Here is a 16,755-nt window from a genome sequence, read left to right on the forward strand (position 1 = left end):
CCCTGGTTCTTAGGAGAATTTCCAAATTTCTGCCCTCGAAGCCCAGTGGGGGGCTTTGCCAGGTGTGGGGGAAGGTTTAACTTAGTCCACATTATCCCGTTAAGAGTTAGGAACAGTTAGGACTAATCTCAGTCATTGATGGACTCCCCTTCCTTCACGTCTATAAGTGACTTGTAAAGTACGCCCAGCGGACACGGACCTCAGCCCTAGTTATTTGGTGAACAGTATCCTTTTTTAGCAACTGGCGCGTTTTTTTCTGGGTGACGCACTCGGAGTGTGCGCGGTGGTGGCGGGTGCTGACTTTGCACTGATGCCACCTCTGTTTTCGCTTCTGCCTCGTGCTCCTTCCACAGACCAATTTCCAGGTTGTTCATAAAATCATTGCAAATCCCCATGGGGTTGCCAGTTGGCACACACACCTCCTTCCGGAGCCGACGTCACCACAAATTGGGAAGTCATGCAGTCACCTTCACCAACGTGCTAAGTGTAAGGTATGTTAAGAGAACAGTTTGCGTTTGGGGTAAGCAAAACCACCTTGACTGAAGGGAAATTTTCTGGAGCTGTGGTATCATCACCCCCAAAACCTAAGCTGTCCTAGGAACCCTTCCCTTTTAGAATTGTATTATCTGCTGAAATTCTTACACCTGAGGGCTCTGCCCTTAACCAGGAGACATGAGCGAGTGCTAGTGAGCGCTGTATGGGAGAAGCAGTTGTAAAAAAAGAGGTGGTGATGGAAATAGATTTTTTAAAGGCCTTCAGCCGGTCTTTTACGTGGAAGTTGAAGGCAGAAGGGACACCAGACTTCACAATTATTCAAGATGTGCTTCTATTTCCCTAACCCTTTACCATGAAAATAAAGCCCAACAGGAGGGGTGCCCGAGTTTGAGGGCTCCTGTGGGGTGTAGCCACGAAGCAGGAGTCTGCGGTGGGGGTGGTGTGAGGCGCCTCATCTGGAGTGTCCTGAAGAACAGACCTTCGGCCGGAGAGGTGCGGGCTCTGCTGCTTCCTGCTAGAACCGGCCGGGCGTGGGGAGCAGAGATGACCTCCTCACCCCAGCCCTGGCTGCGCCCCTGAGAACGCATTCCTGGTGTGTTCCGGTTGGGTTCTGAAATAGTGTTCAATTCTTTGGGGAGAAGAGGGTTTTGATTTTTTTTTTTTTTTTTTTTTTTTTTTGGCCTTAAAAATGGCACAGTGGCTGTTGTCTGTCTTGGGGAAGGGAAGTAACTTTGTCTTCTGAGGGAAAAACAGGATCTTCCAGATAAAACCGGATTGTCGTCCATCAGGTCTTCACTTGTTCCCACCATCTGTCAGTAGCTGATATTATAGGGGAAAAAAAACCCCAGACTTCTGTAATGACCCCAGCCAGTTGCCACTGACTTCACGGGGGGAGAAAATGCATTCTGTGGTCCCCTCTGCTCTGTGCTCTGTGAGCGCGTGGGTATCAAATCTACATTCCTAAAGGGGACGTGGGCCACCTAACCAGCCGCGGGAGCTCAGAGTGTTTCAGAGCTGGACGCCATCCTGCCCCTGGTTCCCACGTGTTCTGGCGTGGGGAGACTCAGGCCCTGCCCGTGGGTGCCCAAGGCCCTGGTCTTAGTGAGGTTACAGGAGGCTTTGGGGACCAATAAAACATACCCCACCTACAGAGCACTGTGGGCCCAAGCTGTCCAGACGAATTCATAGTTTATATCTCTGTTTTTGAATCGTATCTCTACCTTTATTGGTATTCAGAGCTCACAGTTTTCTGGTTACTGTCAGCCTGGGCTTTCATCCATTTTAAAGAGCTATTTTTTTCCTCTTGCTGTTGATGATGATGGTATCAAGACAGATGGTGTAACTGCTTATGAATGTCCTATTTTATTTCCCCGGGACCAGACAGTTCACTTGAAGACGTGTATTATTTCCACATGCTCAGGTTAGGCGGCCCAGACGGTGTCTGCCTCCTGCAGCTAGCTGCCCTTCCAGGCCTCGCCATGCAGAGGGCGACACCTGTAGGTCACGTGTGGAACTGCAGGGGAGCACCTGCTTGGCTGAAGGGGACCTGGTTTTCTAGCTGGGGGCGAGGACACTGATCTGCTTGTGAAGGAAGCTGGCTTGTCCAGGAGTTTCTCGATCATTTCTTCTTCCACCAGGCATGTAACAGCTTTTTGGTGTTTAATATATCAGAAATGATAATATTAAATCTAAAAACTTAAAGAGGACTTTATTTTTAAATCTTTAAGAAAAAAAGGAGAAAAAGAGAGAAGCAAAAGAAGTTCCGGAGTCAGCCTCTATCCTCTGCCCTCTCACTGGAGCTCAGCTGCCTTCACTTTTCTGCTTATAGCAGGGCAGGGAGGGAAGAAAGCAAAGACCCAACTAGGCTCATAGAACGAGGGCTCTGGGAATAGTCACAAAGGGCCATGCGGTTTCCTTGCTCATTGCATGAATCATATGCTCATTCTTCAGTCTCTGTCTCTGGATAGATTTGTTCAGGAAGGTTCAGAGAACTGAGGTCAGTGCCAGAATGACCATGAGTTCTTAACTCTCTGCTTGGGTGGCTGCAGCCCACATAATACGTAGGAGAGAGGCACTGGCCTTGGAGCTAGCCTCCCAGTGGGTAAGTTTTTTCCGTCCTCTGCAGAGCAGCGCCCTCAGACACTGTTCATCACATCAGAGTGTTCCCTATCTTGTAGGTGTCAGACTCTCCATCTAGGGTGATAATGTGTGTGTGTCCTGGAGAGGAGGGCCCGTTGAATCATCTCTTTGTATAATCACATTTGATTAATGTATGGATACATACAGATATTTTGTATCATAGGATATATTGGGGCAGTTGAGTATGTTTTAAGAGACCTAGCTACTTTGGGTAGACTCAATTTGATATTGATGGACTGAATGCTGGTATAACCTTTCAAAGATGGATTTTGTAATTACAGTGTTGAATAGTTTTATCCAAAGCCTAAAAATGTGCGTTGAACATCCTGCCTGGACATAATTAAGACGGTACATATAGCGTATTGTGTAACTTGCTTATTATAGCTCAACTAACCCTTCGTATATATATTTTTTTCCACTAAAGGATGTACCGTGTTAATATGGTGCTGTATATCTGACTGACTTCAAACCAGGTTGCCTGATTCTTCTCTGTTTGAACTAGGGGTGGGGAGACTTGATGTTAACTTGACTGTGCAGTGAGACAGAAAGGCAACATAGAAATTATTTGTGGAAGCCTCTTAGTTGGAGAGGAAAATAAGCAGTATTTCCTCTCACCCATGTTCCCCATGACTGCCTCATACATCCCCTCTTGGTGGTAATGAAGACATGTTCCTTAATCCCTAGTTCCGTTTTCCAGCTCTTGGTCTTCCAGTGTCTTCTTGGGAAGAGTTAGGAAAATCTGGGTCTACATAGATACTTTCTTCCTCAAGTGTTTTATATACCCTCTGAGGTCAATTTACTTTGAACTCTTTTTACTTCCTTTGTGAGATGAAATTTAGAAATTTTCTGGAGGGTCAGAGGGTATTACACCTTGAAATGTTGAAAAGTAGAGTTGGGGCTAGAGGGACCTAGGGTGATGTTGGAATAATTCCAAGTTCATGGACCTAGATTGGACCGTCACCTCTGGTCCCGTGGATCTGGTCTAGCGCTGGCCTCGGGTGACAGACGTGGGTGGCTGGTTTCAGTGTCTCTACACTCAGGAATTTGTGCTCTTCAAAGTCTCCTAATAATTTAATCATCAACCCACCTTGGTTTGCCTGCCTTATTCATTCATTTAGCCCATTCTTAATGAATGTTTTAGATAATGATCCAGAGGGCCAGGGGATCAAGGGAGAAATGCCTCACTTCCTTTCCCTCAGCATCCAGAGAATCTTATCCTCTTCATTCCCACTCCGGCAAGCAAGTGGCATTTTACGTCGTGAGTAACCTAATGTTGGAAATGACCATTCTTCTCCCTTCACTAAAGCACTGTGTGTTGAGCTGGAGAGAATTTCCTTGGTTCGTTTTAAGCCAGTGGTGGGTAAAGAATGGAATGACTTCAAAGGGAGGTGTATGATTCTGATATAAACTTTTTTCCCTTTCTCTACAAATCTAGCTTCTCGCCACTGATGCCTGGCGTGCCCACAGATGTTTGTTTTCTAGACCTCTTCACATTGATGAAATCGTATCGCTGATACCCTGTGACTCTTCAGAATATGAATGACTGTAAAAACCTCCCGCCACGGTCTGGCAGGTGCACAGGCACCGAGAGGCCTTATGAGGGGTCAAAGATTGGGTCTAGTCTAGTTCAATGGCAGTTCGCAGTGTGGTAGGAGCTAGGCAAGAAGCAAACCTGTGCTCCTTCTTTGCGTTTGCAAGTGGAAAAGACTTGCATGCGATTTCAGGTAATCAGATGGAGTTATTTCCTCAACAGGATTGGCTTTTCAATGAGAAAAGCTCAAATGGGGCATTCAGAACCCATCTGGAAATACCTGGTTTCTGCACATCTAGAGCAAGTTGTGGTCTCACGCCAGCGAGTGGGGAAGGAAAGCCCCCGCCGCTTACCCAGACCTCGCATGTCCGTAGTGCGGTCGGCCTCTCAGGGGCCACTGGGAGGGGAGGCGGGACACTCATTGGCTGCCTGTGTTTTGTGGTTGGTACTTCTTTGCAGTAGGAGGCAAGAGTCCTTCATCTCCTGTCTACTCTTAATCCCTGACATTTTGTTTTTCTTCTCTTTCAGAAGAAGCCATTGAAGATGTTGAAGGGCCCGGTGAAGCGGCTGCTGATCCCGAGGAGCTTGCTAAAGACCAGGAGAGTGGAGGCGAGAAGGACCAGAGCAAGTGGACAGGTAGGCTGTGTGGCTGCCCTCCAGCCCCCAGCGTTTCTCCCCTGGCGGAGTGAGGCCAACAGGTCAGGGGGCCGCAGCATCCTTAATCCACCCAGAACAGCTGGGCTGCTTCTGTGTCGGTGGGAGATGGACTTCATTTTCGCTTTTTTTCATTAGTCACCTTCCTTCTCCTATTATGTTATATTAAGGAATTTTTAAAGTTGTTTGAAATGGCCCCCAAACCAGCTTGTTTATCGAGCGAGCATCCAGGTGTTTGGCCCTGTCCTAGGGGCTGCTGGTGTTGCGGTCACGTTTCTTTAGCACCTCCTCCCCGCTGTTGTTTTGCCCTTGATGTGATTCTTCCTCCATGGAAGGTCCAGGGCCCTGTCCCACCTGCTCCCAAGCCCCACGGAGGGGTTTGCTGTGTGGAACTGGATCAGTGTCACCCCTGAATCTCTAAGGAGTCAGCAGTGCAGGGTGGGCTTCATCCTGCATTTGGGGGCCTGGGCAGCTCTGCGTGTTCATGGTGTCCTACCTTGGCCTCAAAGGGGAGGCAGGCGGCACAGCCAGGCAGGAGGATGTCTTACCAAAAGCAGGAGAAATTGAAGAAGTCAGGAAAGGAAGTGCTATTTCTGGAAAAGCTGGTGTTGAGAGAAGGGGCGAATGACCTTCTCGCAAGATGATAGGATTCCTGTATCAAGGGAAAGAATTGCTGAGACTGAGAAGAAAAGCTTAGGTCTTTTTTGAGGAGGAGCAAAGTCTTTTTTTTCCTAACATCTTTATTGGAGAATAATTGCTTTACGACGTTGTGTTAGTTTCTGCTGTATAACAAAGTGAATCAGTTATACGTATACATATGTTCCCATATCCCCTCCCTCTTGTGTCTCCCTCCCTCCCACCCTCCCTATCCCACCCCTCTAGGTGGTCACAAAGCACCGAGCTGATCTCCCTGTGCTATGCGGCTGCTTCCCACTAGCTATCTGTTTTACGCTTGGTAGTGTATATATGTCAGTGCTAGCAAGGCCATTTCTGAGAAGACTTATTGGGACAGAGAAGTCTCCCAGAAACCACGACTATAATTAGAGGAAATGATATGACAAGCAACAGAAATTATTTTATTTGGTCAACCGAATTCTTACTGCCTTCCATTATTAATATTGTAATACTTTGTTGTTGTTGTTTTTTGAGGAAATATTTACCTTCTGGAGTCCATACTGGTTGGGCCTTTGTTACCTTTCGAGGCATGACTGTTCTTAAATCATGTTCACTGTTGGCCTTTACTATTTAAACAAGATACAGAATCTTGGAGAGAGGCCAGGGGAGAGCAATGAAAATGACTGAAGGCTGAGAAATGCTGCCTCTGAGAAGACGCTGAAAGAAATTGGGGCTGTTCAGCCTAGAAAAGAGAAATTTGAGTGTAACAGCTTCTAAGTATGGGTAGGGATCCGGCCCCGCAGGTGATGTGTCGCTGTCCTGCATTTCCTGGGCATCCTGGTAGCTGAGTGACTGACGGGCACACTGGACGAATTTTACCATCTGTGCTGCTCATGGCCCCTTTTTGAACTGGGCTCTGTGGTGTCCAGAGGCCTTTGCTTGAGCTAATACTGAGGGCCATGGTGAGCTAGCTCCCTAGGAAGATCTGGAAGGTGGGACCAGTGAGTAGGGGATGGAGGTCCACGCTCGAAGGCCGTTCAGTGTGTGGGGAGGATTGTCCTGTGTTGCTTCGCATGGATCAGGATCCCAGACTTTGCTGTAATATTAAGATGGCAAGATCTAAACAGACTTTGCAGGCAGCAATGTTTAATACACATCTGCCTGGAGGAAGTGAGCTGGGGAAGAGGATTTCACAGACACGGTTTGAAGACTGAGTCACCTTCCAGGCCAATCCGTCCTTTGTTTTCACAATTTGGGTGCCTGGTTTCTTTTTCTTTTCTTTTATTTATTTATTTTTTGGCTGCTTTGGGTCTTCGTTGCTGCATGCGGGCTTTCTCTAGTTGTGGCGAGCGGGGTCTGCACTTCGTTGTGGTGCGCGGGCTTCTCATTGCAGTGGCTTTTCTTGTTGCGGAGCACGGGCTCTAGGCATGCGGGCTTCAGTCATTGTGGCACACGGGTTCAGTAGTTGTGACACACGGGCTTAGCTCCTCCGTGGCATGTGGGATCTTCCCGGACCAGGGCTCGAACCCGTGTTCCCTGCACTGGCAGGCGGATTCTTAACCACTGTGCCACCAGGGAAGCCCACGGGTGCCTGGTTTCTAATCCTGCCTCTGCTGTGTACTAGCTCTGTGACCTCAGTGCAGGTACCTTTCCGTGCCTCAGTCTTCTCCCGTGAGATGGGAATTAAGAACAGCCCCCACTTCCATGGCATTGCTGTGAGGGTTATTTGAATATGGGAAGCTTGGAACAGTGCCTGGCATGTAGTAACTCTGTATCAGGAGGGATTTTTTGGGTTTGTTTTCAGTTTAGTTAAATAAAATGAGGAAACCTAGTGGCAGTTTCTCTTCGGGTCCTCCCATTTGAATGTAAAGCTGTTGCCAGGCAGTGTCTTTGAGACGCTGAGGGGACCGACATAGAAGGATTTCATGGGATTGTGCAGGTGGCACGTGGCGCGTGTTTCCTGCATTCTGTGTGCTGAGGACACGGAGAGAACAACAAGAAGTAGCACCGTCTGCGGAGCTCTTACTGTGTGCCAGGCTCTGTGCCGGGCACTTTGTATGTGTTACTCTAATCCTTACACCAGGTTACAGCACGCTTTGTTGGGGGTGGTTCAATTAAATCTCATTCAAAGTGTTTATAATTCAGTGGGAATGTGTCCTCACAGCACTGGCAGACATGCCGGGCAGTCAGGAGACTACATGAAGACTTAAAATGAGCACCCCCAAAATCCAGTGTCTTTAATAAGGCTCCACTTTCTCATTCAGTCATTCAGGGAACATACTTAATCTTTATCTGTACGAGAGAGAGCGGGGGAATGAATAACTCAGAGATGCATCTTGCCAGTTGCACAGTAGTAAAGGGCGAGGGGAAAATTCTTCCCTGACTTCTGCAAGCGATCCTCTTTTGACCTGAAGCATAATTTTGTCTGTATTGTTTGAGTGTGTAATGACAGCCTTTATTAAGGTACTTGGGCCGATTTGATCTTGGAATCGATTTAGGTGCCAGCAACCTCTCCTGAGCTTTCTTTGGGATCCTTAGTATTTTATAAAAACTGTCTGCGTTGGTTCCATTCACTCCCTAAATTGAGCTGTTCCTATCTGATTAAATGTGTTGGGGAGTGCTTCCTCCCGGCAAATAAATAAATAGTGATTTCACAATTTGTCCTGTTGATTAGTGGCTGCTCAGGATGCAGGTTAATAATATTTCAAATGCACCTGGATAACTGGCATTTTCTCAGCTATTGATTATGGACTTTGGGGTTTGCTGCAGGAATGGATAAGCTTTACTAAAATATTTTGTGTTATTTATTTTTACATTGGAATGGGATTCCTGGTTTCCATTTATTTATTTATTTATTTATTTATTTACTTATTCATTCACTCATTCCTAACATTTATTTTATTCTTTTTTAAAACATCTTTATTGGAGTATAATTGCTTTACAATGGTGTGTTAGTTCCTGCTGTATAACAAAGTGAATCAGCTATATGCATACATATATCCCATATCCCCTCCCTCTTGCATCTCCCTCCCACCTTCCCTATCTCACCCCTCTAGGTGGTCACAAAGCACCGAGCTGATCTCCCTGTGCTATGCGGCTGCTTCCCACTAGCTATCTGTTTTACATTTGGTAATGTATATATGTCAGTGCTACTCTCTCACTTCCTCCCAGCTTACCCTTCCCCCTCCCCGTGTCCTCAAGTCCATTCTGCACGTCTGCGTCTTTATTCCTGTCCTGCCCCTCGGTTCATCAGAACCATTTTTTTTTTAGATTCCATATATATGTGTTAGCATACGGTATTTGTTCTTCTCTTTGTGACTTCCTTCACTCTGTATGGCAGACTCTAGGTCCATCCACCTCACTACAAATAACTCAATTTCATTTCATTTTTATGGCTGAGTAATATTCCATTGTATATATGTGCCACATCTTCTTTATCCATTCATCTGTCGATGGAAACTTAGGTTGCTTCCATGTCCTGGCTATTGTAAATAGAGCTGCAGTGAACATTGTGGTATATGACTCTTTTTGAATTATGGTTTTCTCAGGGTATGTGCCCAGTAGTGGGATTCCTGGGTCATATGGTAGTTCTATTTGTAGTTTTTTAAGGAACCTTCATACCATTCTCCATAGTGACTGTATCAATTTACATTCCCACCAACAGTGTAGGAGAGTTCCCTTTTCTCCACACCCTCTCCAGCATTTCTGGTTTGTAGATTTTTTTGATGATGGCCATTCTGACCAGTGTGAGATGATATCTCATTGTAGTTTTGATTTGCATTTCTCTAATGATTAATGACGTTGAGCATTCTTTCATGTGTTTGGTGGCAATCTGTATATCTTCTTTGGAGAAATGTCTATTTAGGTCTTCTGCCCATTTTTGGATTGGGTTGTTTGTTATTTTGATATTGAGCTGCATGAGCTGCTTGTAAATTTTGGACATTAATCCTTCGTCAGTTGCTTCATTTGCAAATATTTTCTCCCATTCTGAGGGTTGTCTTTTGGTCTTGTTTATGGTTTCCTTTGCTGTGCAAAAGCTTTTAAGTTTCATTAGGTTCCATTTGTTTATTTTTATTTCCATTTCTCTAGGAGGTGGGTCAAAAAGGATCTTGCTGTCATTTGTGTCACAGAGTGTTCTGCCTATGTTTTCCTCTAAGAGTTTTATAGTGTCTGGCCTTACATTTAGGTCTTTAATCCATTTTGAGTTTATTTTTGTGTATGGTGTTAGGGAGTGTTCTGATTTCATTCTTTTACATATAGCTGTCCATCCATGCACCACTTATTGAAGAGGCTATCTTTTCTCCATTGTATACTCTTGCCTCCTTTATCAAAGATAAGGTGACCATATGTGCATGGGTTTATCTCTGGGCTTTCTATCCTGTTCCATTGACCTATATTTCTGTTTTTGTGCCAGTACCATACTGTCTTGATGACTGTATCTTTGTAGTATAGTCTGAAGTCAGAGAGCCTGACTCCTTCAGCTCCGTTTTTCTTTCTCAAGATTGCTTTGGCTATTCGAGGTCTTTTGTGTTTCCATACAAATTGTGAAATTCTTTTGTTCTAGTTCTGTGAAAAATGCCATTGGTAGTTTGATAGGGATTGCATTGAATCTGTAGATTGCTTTGGGTAGTAGAGTCATTTTCACAGTGTTGATTCTTCCAGTCCAAGAACATGGTATATCTCTCCATCTGTTTGTATCATCTTTAATTTCTTTCCTCAGTATCTTAGTTTTCTGCATACAGGTCTTTTGTTTCCTTAGGTAGGTTTATTCCTAGGTATTTTATTCTTTTTGTTGAAATGGTAAATGGGAGTGTTTCCTTAATTTCTCTTTCAGATTTTTCATCATTAGTGTATAGGAATGCAAGAGATCTCTGCATTAATTTTGTATCCTGCTACTCTACCAAATTCACTGATTAGCTCTAGTCGTTTTCTGGTAGCATCTTTAGGATTCTCCATGTTTAGTATCATGGCATCTCAGTGACAGTGTGTTACTTCTTCTTTTCCGATTTGGATTCCTTTAATTTCTTTTTCTTCTCCCATTGCTGTGGCTAAAACTTCCAAAACTATGTTGAATAATAGTGGTGAGGGTGGGCAACCTTGTCTTGTTCCTGATCTTAGAGGAAATGGTTCCAGTTTTTCATCATCGAGAACGATGTTGTCTGTGGGTTTGTCATATATGGCCTTTATTATGTTGAGATAGGTTCCCTCTATGCCTACTTTCTGGAGAGTTTTTATCATAAATGGGTGTTGAATTTTGTCAAAAGCTTTTTCTGCATCTGTTGAGATTATCATATGGTTTTTATCTTTCAATTTGTTACTATGGTGTATCACATTGATCGATTTGCGTATATTGAAGAATCCTTGCATTCCTGGGATAAACCCCACTTGATCATGGTGTATGATCCTTTTAATGTGCTGTTGGATTCTGTTTGCTAGTATTTTGTTGAGGAGTTTTGTATCTATGTTCATCAGAGATATTGGCCTGTAGTTTTCTATTTTTGTGACATCTTTGTCTGGTTTCGGTGTCAGGGTGATGGTGGCCTCGTTGAATGAGTTTGGGAGTGTACCTCCGTCTGCTATATTTTGGAAGAGTTTGAGAAGGATAGGTGTTAGCTCGTCTCTAAATGTTTGACAGAATTTGCCTGTGAAGCCATCTGGTCCTGGGCTTTTGTTTGTTGGAAGATTTTTAATCACAGTTTCAATTTCAGTGCTTGTGATTGGTCTGTTTATATTTTCTATTTCTTCCTGGTTCAGTCTCAGAAAGTTGTGCTTTTCTAAGAATTTGTCAGTTTCTTCCAGGTTGTCCATTTTATTGGCGTATAGTTGCTTTTAGTAATCTCTCATGATCCTTTGTATTTCTGCAGTGTCAGTTGTTACTTCTCCTTTCTCATTTCTAATTCTATTGATTTGAGTCTTCTCCCTTTTTTTCTTGATGAGTCTGGCTAATGGTGTATCCATTTTGTTTATCTTCTCAAAGAACCAGCTTTTAGTTTTATTGATCTTTGCTATTGTTTTCTTTGTTTCTATTTCATTTATTTCTGATCTGATCTTTATGATTTCTTTTGTTCTGCTAACCTTGGGTTTTATTTTGCTCTTCTTTCTCTAATTGCTTTAGGTGTAAGTTTAGGTTGTTTATTTGAGATGTTTCTTGTTTCTTGAGGTAGGATTGTATTGCTATAACCTTCCCTCGTAGAACTGCTTTTGCTGCATCCCATAGGTTTTGGGTTGTTGTGTTTTCATTGTCATCTGTTTCTAGGTATATTTTGATTTCCTCTTTGACTTGTTCAGTGATCTCTTGGTTATTTAGTACTGTATTGTTTAGCCTCCATGTGTTTGTATTTTTTACAGTAATTTCTATCTAGTCTTATAGCATTGTGGTCGGAAAAGATACTTGATACGATTTCAATTTTCTTAAATTTACCAAGGCTTGATTTGTGACCCAAGATATGGTCTATCCTGGAGAATGTTCCATGAGCACTTGAGAAGAAAGTGTATTCTGTTGTTTTTGGATGGAATGTCCTATAAATATCAATTAAGTTCACCTTGTCTAATGTGTCACTTAAAGCTTATGTTTCCTTATTTATTTTCATTTTGCATGATCTGTCCATTGGTGAAAGTGGGGTGTTAAAGTCCCCTACTATGATCGTATTACTGTCAATTTTCCCTTTTATGGCTGTTAGCATTTGCCTTATGTATTGAGGTGCTCCTGTGTTGAGTGCATAAATATTTACCATTGTTATATCTTCTTCTTGGATTGATCCCTTGATCATTCTGTAGTGTCCTTCTTTGTCTCTTGTAATAGCATTTATTTTAAAGTCTATTTTGTCTGATATGAGAATTGCTACTCCAGCTTTCTTTTGATTTCCATTTGCATGGAATATCTTTTTCCATCCCCTCACTTGCAGTCTGTATGTGTCCCTAGGTCTGAAGTGGGTCTCCTGTAGACAGCATGTATACAAGTCTTGTTTTTGTTTTTGTATCCATTCAGCCAGTCTATGTCTTTGGGTTGGAGCATTGTAATCCATTTACATTTAAGGTAATTATCGATGTGTATGTTCCTATTACCATTTTCTTAATTGTTTTGGGTTTGTTATTGTAGGTCCTTTCCTTCTCTTGTGTTTCCTGCCTAGAGAAGTTCCTTTAGGATTTGATATAAAGCTGGTTTGCTGGTGCTGAATTCTCTTAATTTTTGCTTGTCTGTAAATTTTTTAATTTCTCTGTTGAATCTGAATGAGATCCGTGCTGGATAGAGTAATCTTGGTTGTAGGTTTTTCCCTTTCATCACTTTAAATATGTCCTGCCACTCCCTTCTGGTTTGCTGAATTTCTGCTGAAAGATCAGCTGTTAACTTTATGGGGATTCCCTTGTATGTTACTTGCTGCTTTTCCCTTGCTGCTTTTAATATTTTTTCTTAGTATTTAGTTTTTGACAGTTTGATTAATATGTGTTTTGGTGTGTGTTTCTCTTTGGGTTTATCCTGTATGGGACTCTCTGGACTTGACTATTGCCTTTCCCATGTTAGGGAAGTTTTCAGCTATAATGTCTTCAAATACTTTCTCATTCCCTTTCTTTTTCTCTTCTTTTTCTGGGAGCCCTGTAATTCGAATGTTGGTGAGTTTAGTGTTGTCCCAGAGGCTCAGAGACTGTCCTCAATTCTTTTCATTCTTTTTTCTTTATTCTGCTCCCTGGCAGTTACTTCCACCATTTTATCTTCCGGCTCACTTATCCCTTCTTCTGCCTCAGTTATTCTGCTATTGATTCCTTCTAGAGTATTTTTAATTTCAGTTATTGTGTTGTTCTTCACTGTTTGTTTGCTGTTTAGTTCTTCTCGATCCTTGTTAAATATTTCTTGTATTTTCACCATTTTGTCCAAGATTTTGGATCATCTTTACTCTCATTACTCTGAATTCTTTTTCAGGTAGTTTGTCTATTTCATCTTCATTTATTTGGTCTTGTAGGTTTTTATCTTGCTCCTTTGTAACATATTTTTTTGTCATTTGATTTATTTTTTGATGGGTGGGGCTGTATTCCTGTTCAGTGGTTCTTTGGCCTCAGGCGTCCGGCACTGGAGTTTGTAGGCAGTTAGGTAGAGCTGGGTCTTGGTGCTGAGATGAGGACCTCTGGGAGCCCTCACTCCGAGTAATATTCCCTGGGGTCTGAGGTTCTCTGTTAGTCTAGCGGTTTAGACGCGGAGCTCCCACCACAGGAGCTCGGGCCTGACCTCCAGCCTGGGAACCAAGATCCCGCAAGCTGGTCACTGGGGATTCCTCCTGTCCCCTTAGGTGTCCGTGGTCCCCCACCGGTGCCTGGTAGGTGCCCTGGTTATCCTGATTTCCTTTGTTATGTCTGTTGGCAGTGGACCCTCTTTGGGCTTCTTTTATTTAGGAGGCAGGTCTTTTACCTTGAGTGGCAGCAAGACAAGCAGGATAGTGATTTGATGCATGAGAGAATCAATCCCATGGTCAGTGGTTGGGTCCCTGCCACACGCGGGGCAGTGGGCAGAGTTCCACTGATCACAAGTTCCTTGAGGTTACAGGCCTTGCCTTCAGGGAGCGCACACCTCTACTGGGTATTTCAGGAACACCCATGGTCATCAGACAGTATTACTATAGGTCAGTGCTGTGTTGGATAAAAATGTTCTGCATCTACACTGTACAGTACAGCAGCCACTAGCCACACAGGGCTATTCAGTGCTTGACATGTAGCTAGCATCACTGAGGAGCTCAATTTTAAATTTTACTTAATTTCAGTGAATTTAAAGTTCAGTAGCCTGTGGCTAGCAGCTACCATATTGGCCAGCGCAGCTAGAGATACTCAGCAGGAGCAAAACCAACTCTGAAAGAATGTGTCTGCGGCTCTCATTGTACTTTCCAGTTATTATTCTGGCTACACCGAGCTGTAACTGCGTGCCAGATTACACCTGTCCTGCCCAGCCAACGTGCCATGAATGGTCACAGATACTGATCTCCATAGCCCTTGGGTTGGCCTGCGGAGGCCAGGGGCTGCTCCAGCCAGGGGCTGCTCCAGCCAGGGGCAAGTGCGACTTCATCTGTTGATACTAATTAGCTATGGTTTTCTGTGTGTGCTGCCATATGAAGAAGAGTTGGGCAGCACTGCTTTATATACGATTATTTCACTTGATTCTCACCCCCAATGCCATGAAACAGATACTGGAAGGAACCACCCCCTTGTCCCCCCTCCCGCCATTTTGTAGATAAGTGAATGGAGCCTGGGAGAGCTCGAGCGAGTTGCCAAAAGACATACGAGCAGGTTCGGCTTTGCGTACTGGCTCTTCCACATGCTCTTAGGACAGAGCCCAAGCTCTTAGGAGTTCATTATACATCTCTCCAAGAATGGACTTTTTCAGTCTAATCACTTGATCCCATTTTCACCCCCATTCTGAGTGTAGAGAACAGCACCCTCCTAAAGTTGTGCAGTGGAAAACAGTAACACGACTGCCACCTGTATGTTCGAAACGAGTGGGACTGTCAGCCACGAACATGACTCGTAGTAAGGCAGCGTCATGCTCAGTCTGAAAGCAGGTTGGTGAAGTGGAAAGAACTCTCTATATTTGGAGTCAGGAAGCCCACCAGTTAGCCAATGACCTTGGCCCCTGGGAGCCTTGGAACACAGACAAGTGACACCCACCAGCCGCAGCCTGGGTTCCACAATGGGACGTGGTGGCACATGGACGAGTCCTTAGTAGACACCTCGGGTCACGTCTACTCAAGGCAAGTGTAAAGTGCTCCTGTGGGCCACCAGAGGGTGCGGAAAGGGTCTTTGATTCAAAGCCTCTTCCTTAATGCACAGCCATTTCCACCATCCAACTTTGCGGTTTTCTCTTTTAAAATGTGAAAGCGATCGCTTGTTCTCTTTTAGCAGTGTGGATTTAAAAGTGTGTGTTGTAGATTGAAGAGCCCCCAGTGTCAGCAACTGAACAATAATTAATGCAGTGATTATCCAATCAATCATTAATTGCTATAAATTAAGTGATATACCATTAATGTAATGCTTTATCACCAATAATTAGGGGAAAAAATTGAACCCTTGGCAAATAATCATAGCAAGATGGTTATTTAAATCCTGTAGCTGCCATGGTTTCTAGCCACGGAGCACTAGGCTGGGTCTAGTTAAGCTAATTTGAGACAAGATGACCTGGGGGATATTGGGATTTTAAAAAACAAACAAACAAAGATGGGGCAACACTCCAACTTAAAATGACAACATAATGCTTCAGAAATCCCTAACTGATGTCCATGTTTGTATTTTTGTAAAATTTTGGTTTGGAATTGTAGTTTGAGCACTGCTTTTCAAGGGGAATAGCTTGAAGGGATTTTATTTTATTAATTTTTTTTAAATCCATGATGCTCACCTAACACACAGCAATTAGTGCAGCGGAGCATCCCTGATCTGAATCTATGGAAGACTGCTATTAAAGGACGTCTTAATGGGCTGGCAAGGTCTGGGCAACTGTTAGGGAAAAGTGTGTTTATGGAATATGGTGCTGGCAGGCATGATTTCAATCGGGTTTGACATGTTTAACATAAATGTATAGTGTATGGCTCTTGCTGCGTATGAATAATTCCTGCAGACCCACTGCCTTTCTAATTACTGAGGTTGAAAAAAAGCAGGTCAGGAACGTCCTGGTGGAAATCTATTACCAGCCCCTCCCCCTCTTCTCCCTGTTGTTTACAGCTTTGTATAAATAGCGATGCCATTGTATGGGGAACTGAGTGCCTGAAATGTAATCTGTGGCGGAGAAAGGAAAGGGGCTGAAACAATACTTTTTTGAAAAGACTGAGTCCATAAAGACAAGACAAGGCATGTGCTGAGAGGAGGCACTCTGCACTATGAGAAGGCAGAAGCCCAGGGCTCAGGGCCCAGTCCTGCCACTGAGATAAGCCACGCGAACTTGGTCTCTGGACCTCAGTTTCACAATCTGTCAAGTGGCAGGTTTGGACTAAATGGGTTCTTGCAGTTCTGGAACTTCTTAAAAATACGATTGGAGGAGGGACAGTTGTACAGTAGTGTAGAATCTTGGAAAACATTAATTTCTAAGGTCAGAATGCTCATAGCTTGCAAGGATGTTCCTGGTCTCTGGCTGGTGGAGAGAGCGTGGGCCAGGAGCCTGGAGAGTTCCCGTGGGCCCCCTAGCCTTCTTCCGTGAAGGTTAGATAGTACCACACGGCCTTTCTTGGTGGGGCATCAGAACACTGAAGCTCTCACCTGGTCCACTGTTACTGGGCCCCATGTCACTGAGCTGTCAGAGCCCGGTGATGAGGACATCAGTCTTTGGAGACTCACGAGGGTGTCTTTGAGTG

At 44.0% G+C, this 16,755-nt stretch overlaps 1 protein-coding gene across 10 annotated transcripts in view; it reads left to right on the forward strand.

Moving 5' to 3' along the window:
• Positions 1-16,755, forward strand: part of ZFHX3 (zinc finger homeobox 3) — a 256,795-nt gene that overhangs the window by 198,604 nt on the left and 41,436 nt on the right. For 9 of the 10 annotated variants that reach the window (XR_010938973.1, XM_067718710.1, XM_067718716.1 and 6 more), the window contains one exon: positions 4,694-4,801. Coding sequence is in view for 9 of the 10 variants with exons in the window: in XM_067718710.1 (XP_067574811.1) it covers positions 4,694-4,801 (108 nt within the window). In the remaining variant the exon portion in view is untranslated. The remainder of the gene's footprint in view (positions 1-4,693; positions 4,802-16,755) is intronic. The other variant, XM_067718713.1, reaches the window with a different exon arrangement.

The sequence above is a fragment of the Pseudorca crassidens genome, chromosome 20 (assembly GCF_039906515.1).
Source record: "Pseudorca crassidens isolate mPseCra1 chromosome 20, mPseCra1.hap1, whole genome shotgun sequence".
NCBI classification, from domain to species: Eukaryota; Metazoa; Chordata; class Mammalia; order Artiodactyla; family Delphinidae; genus Pseudorca; species Pseudorca crassidens.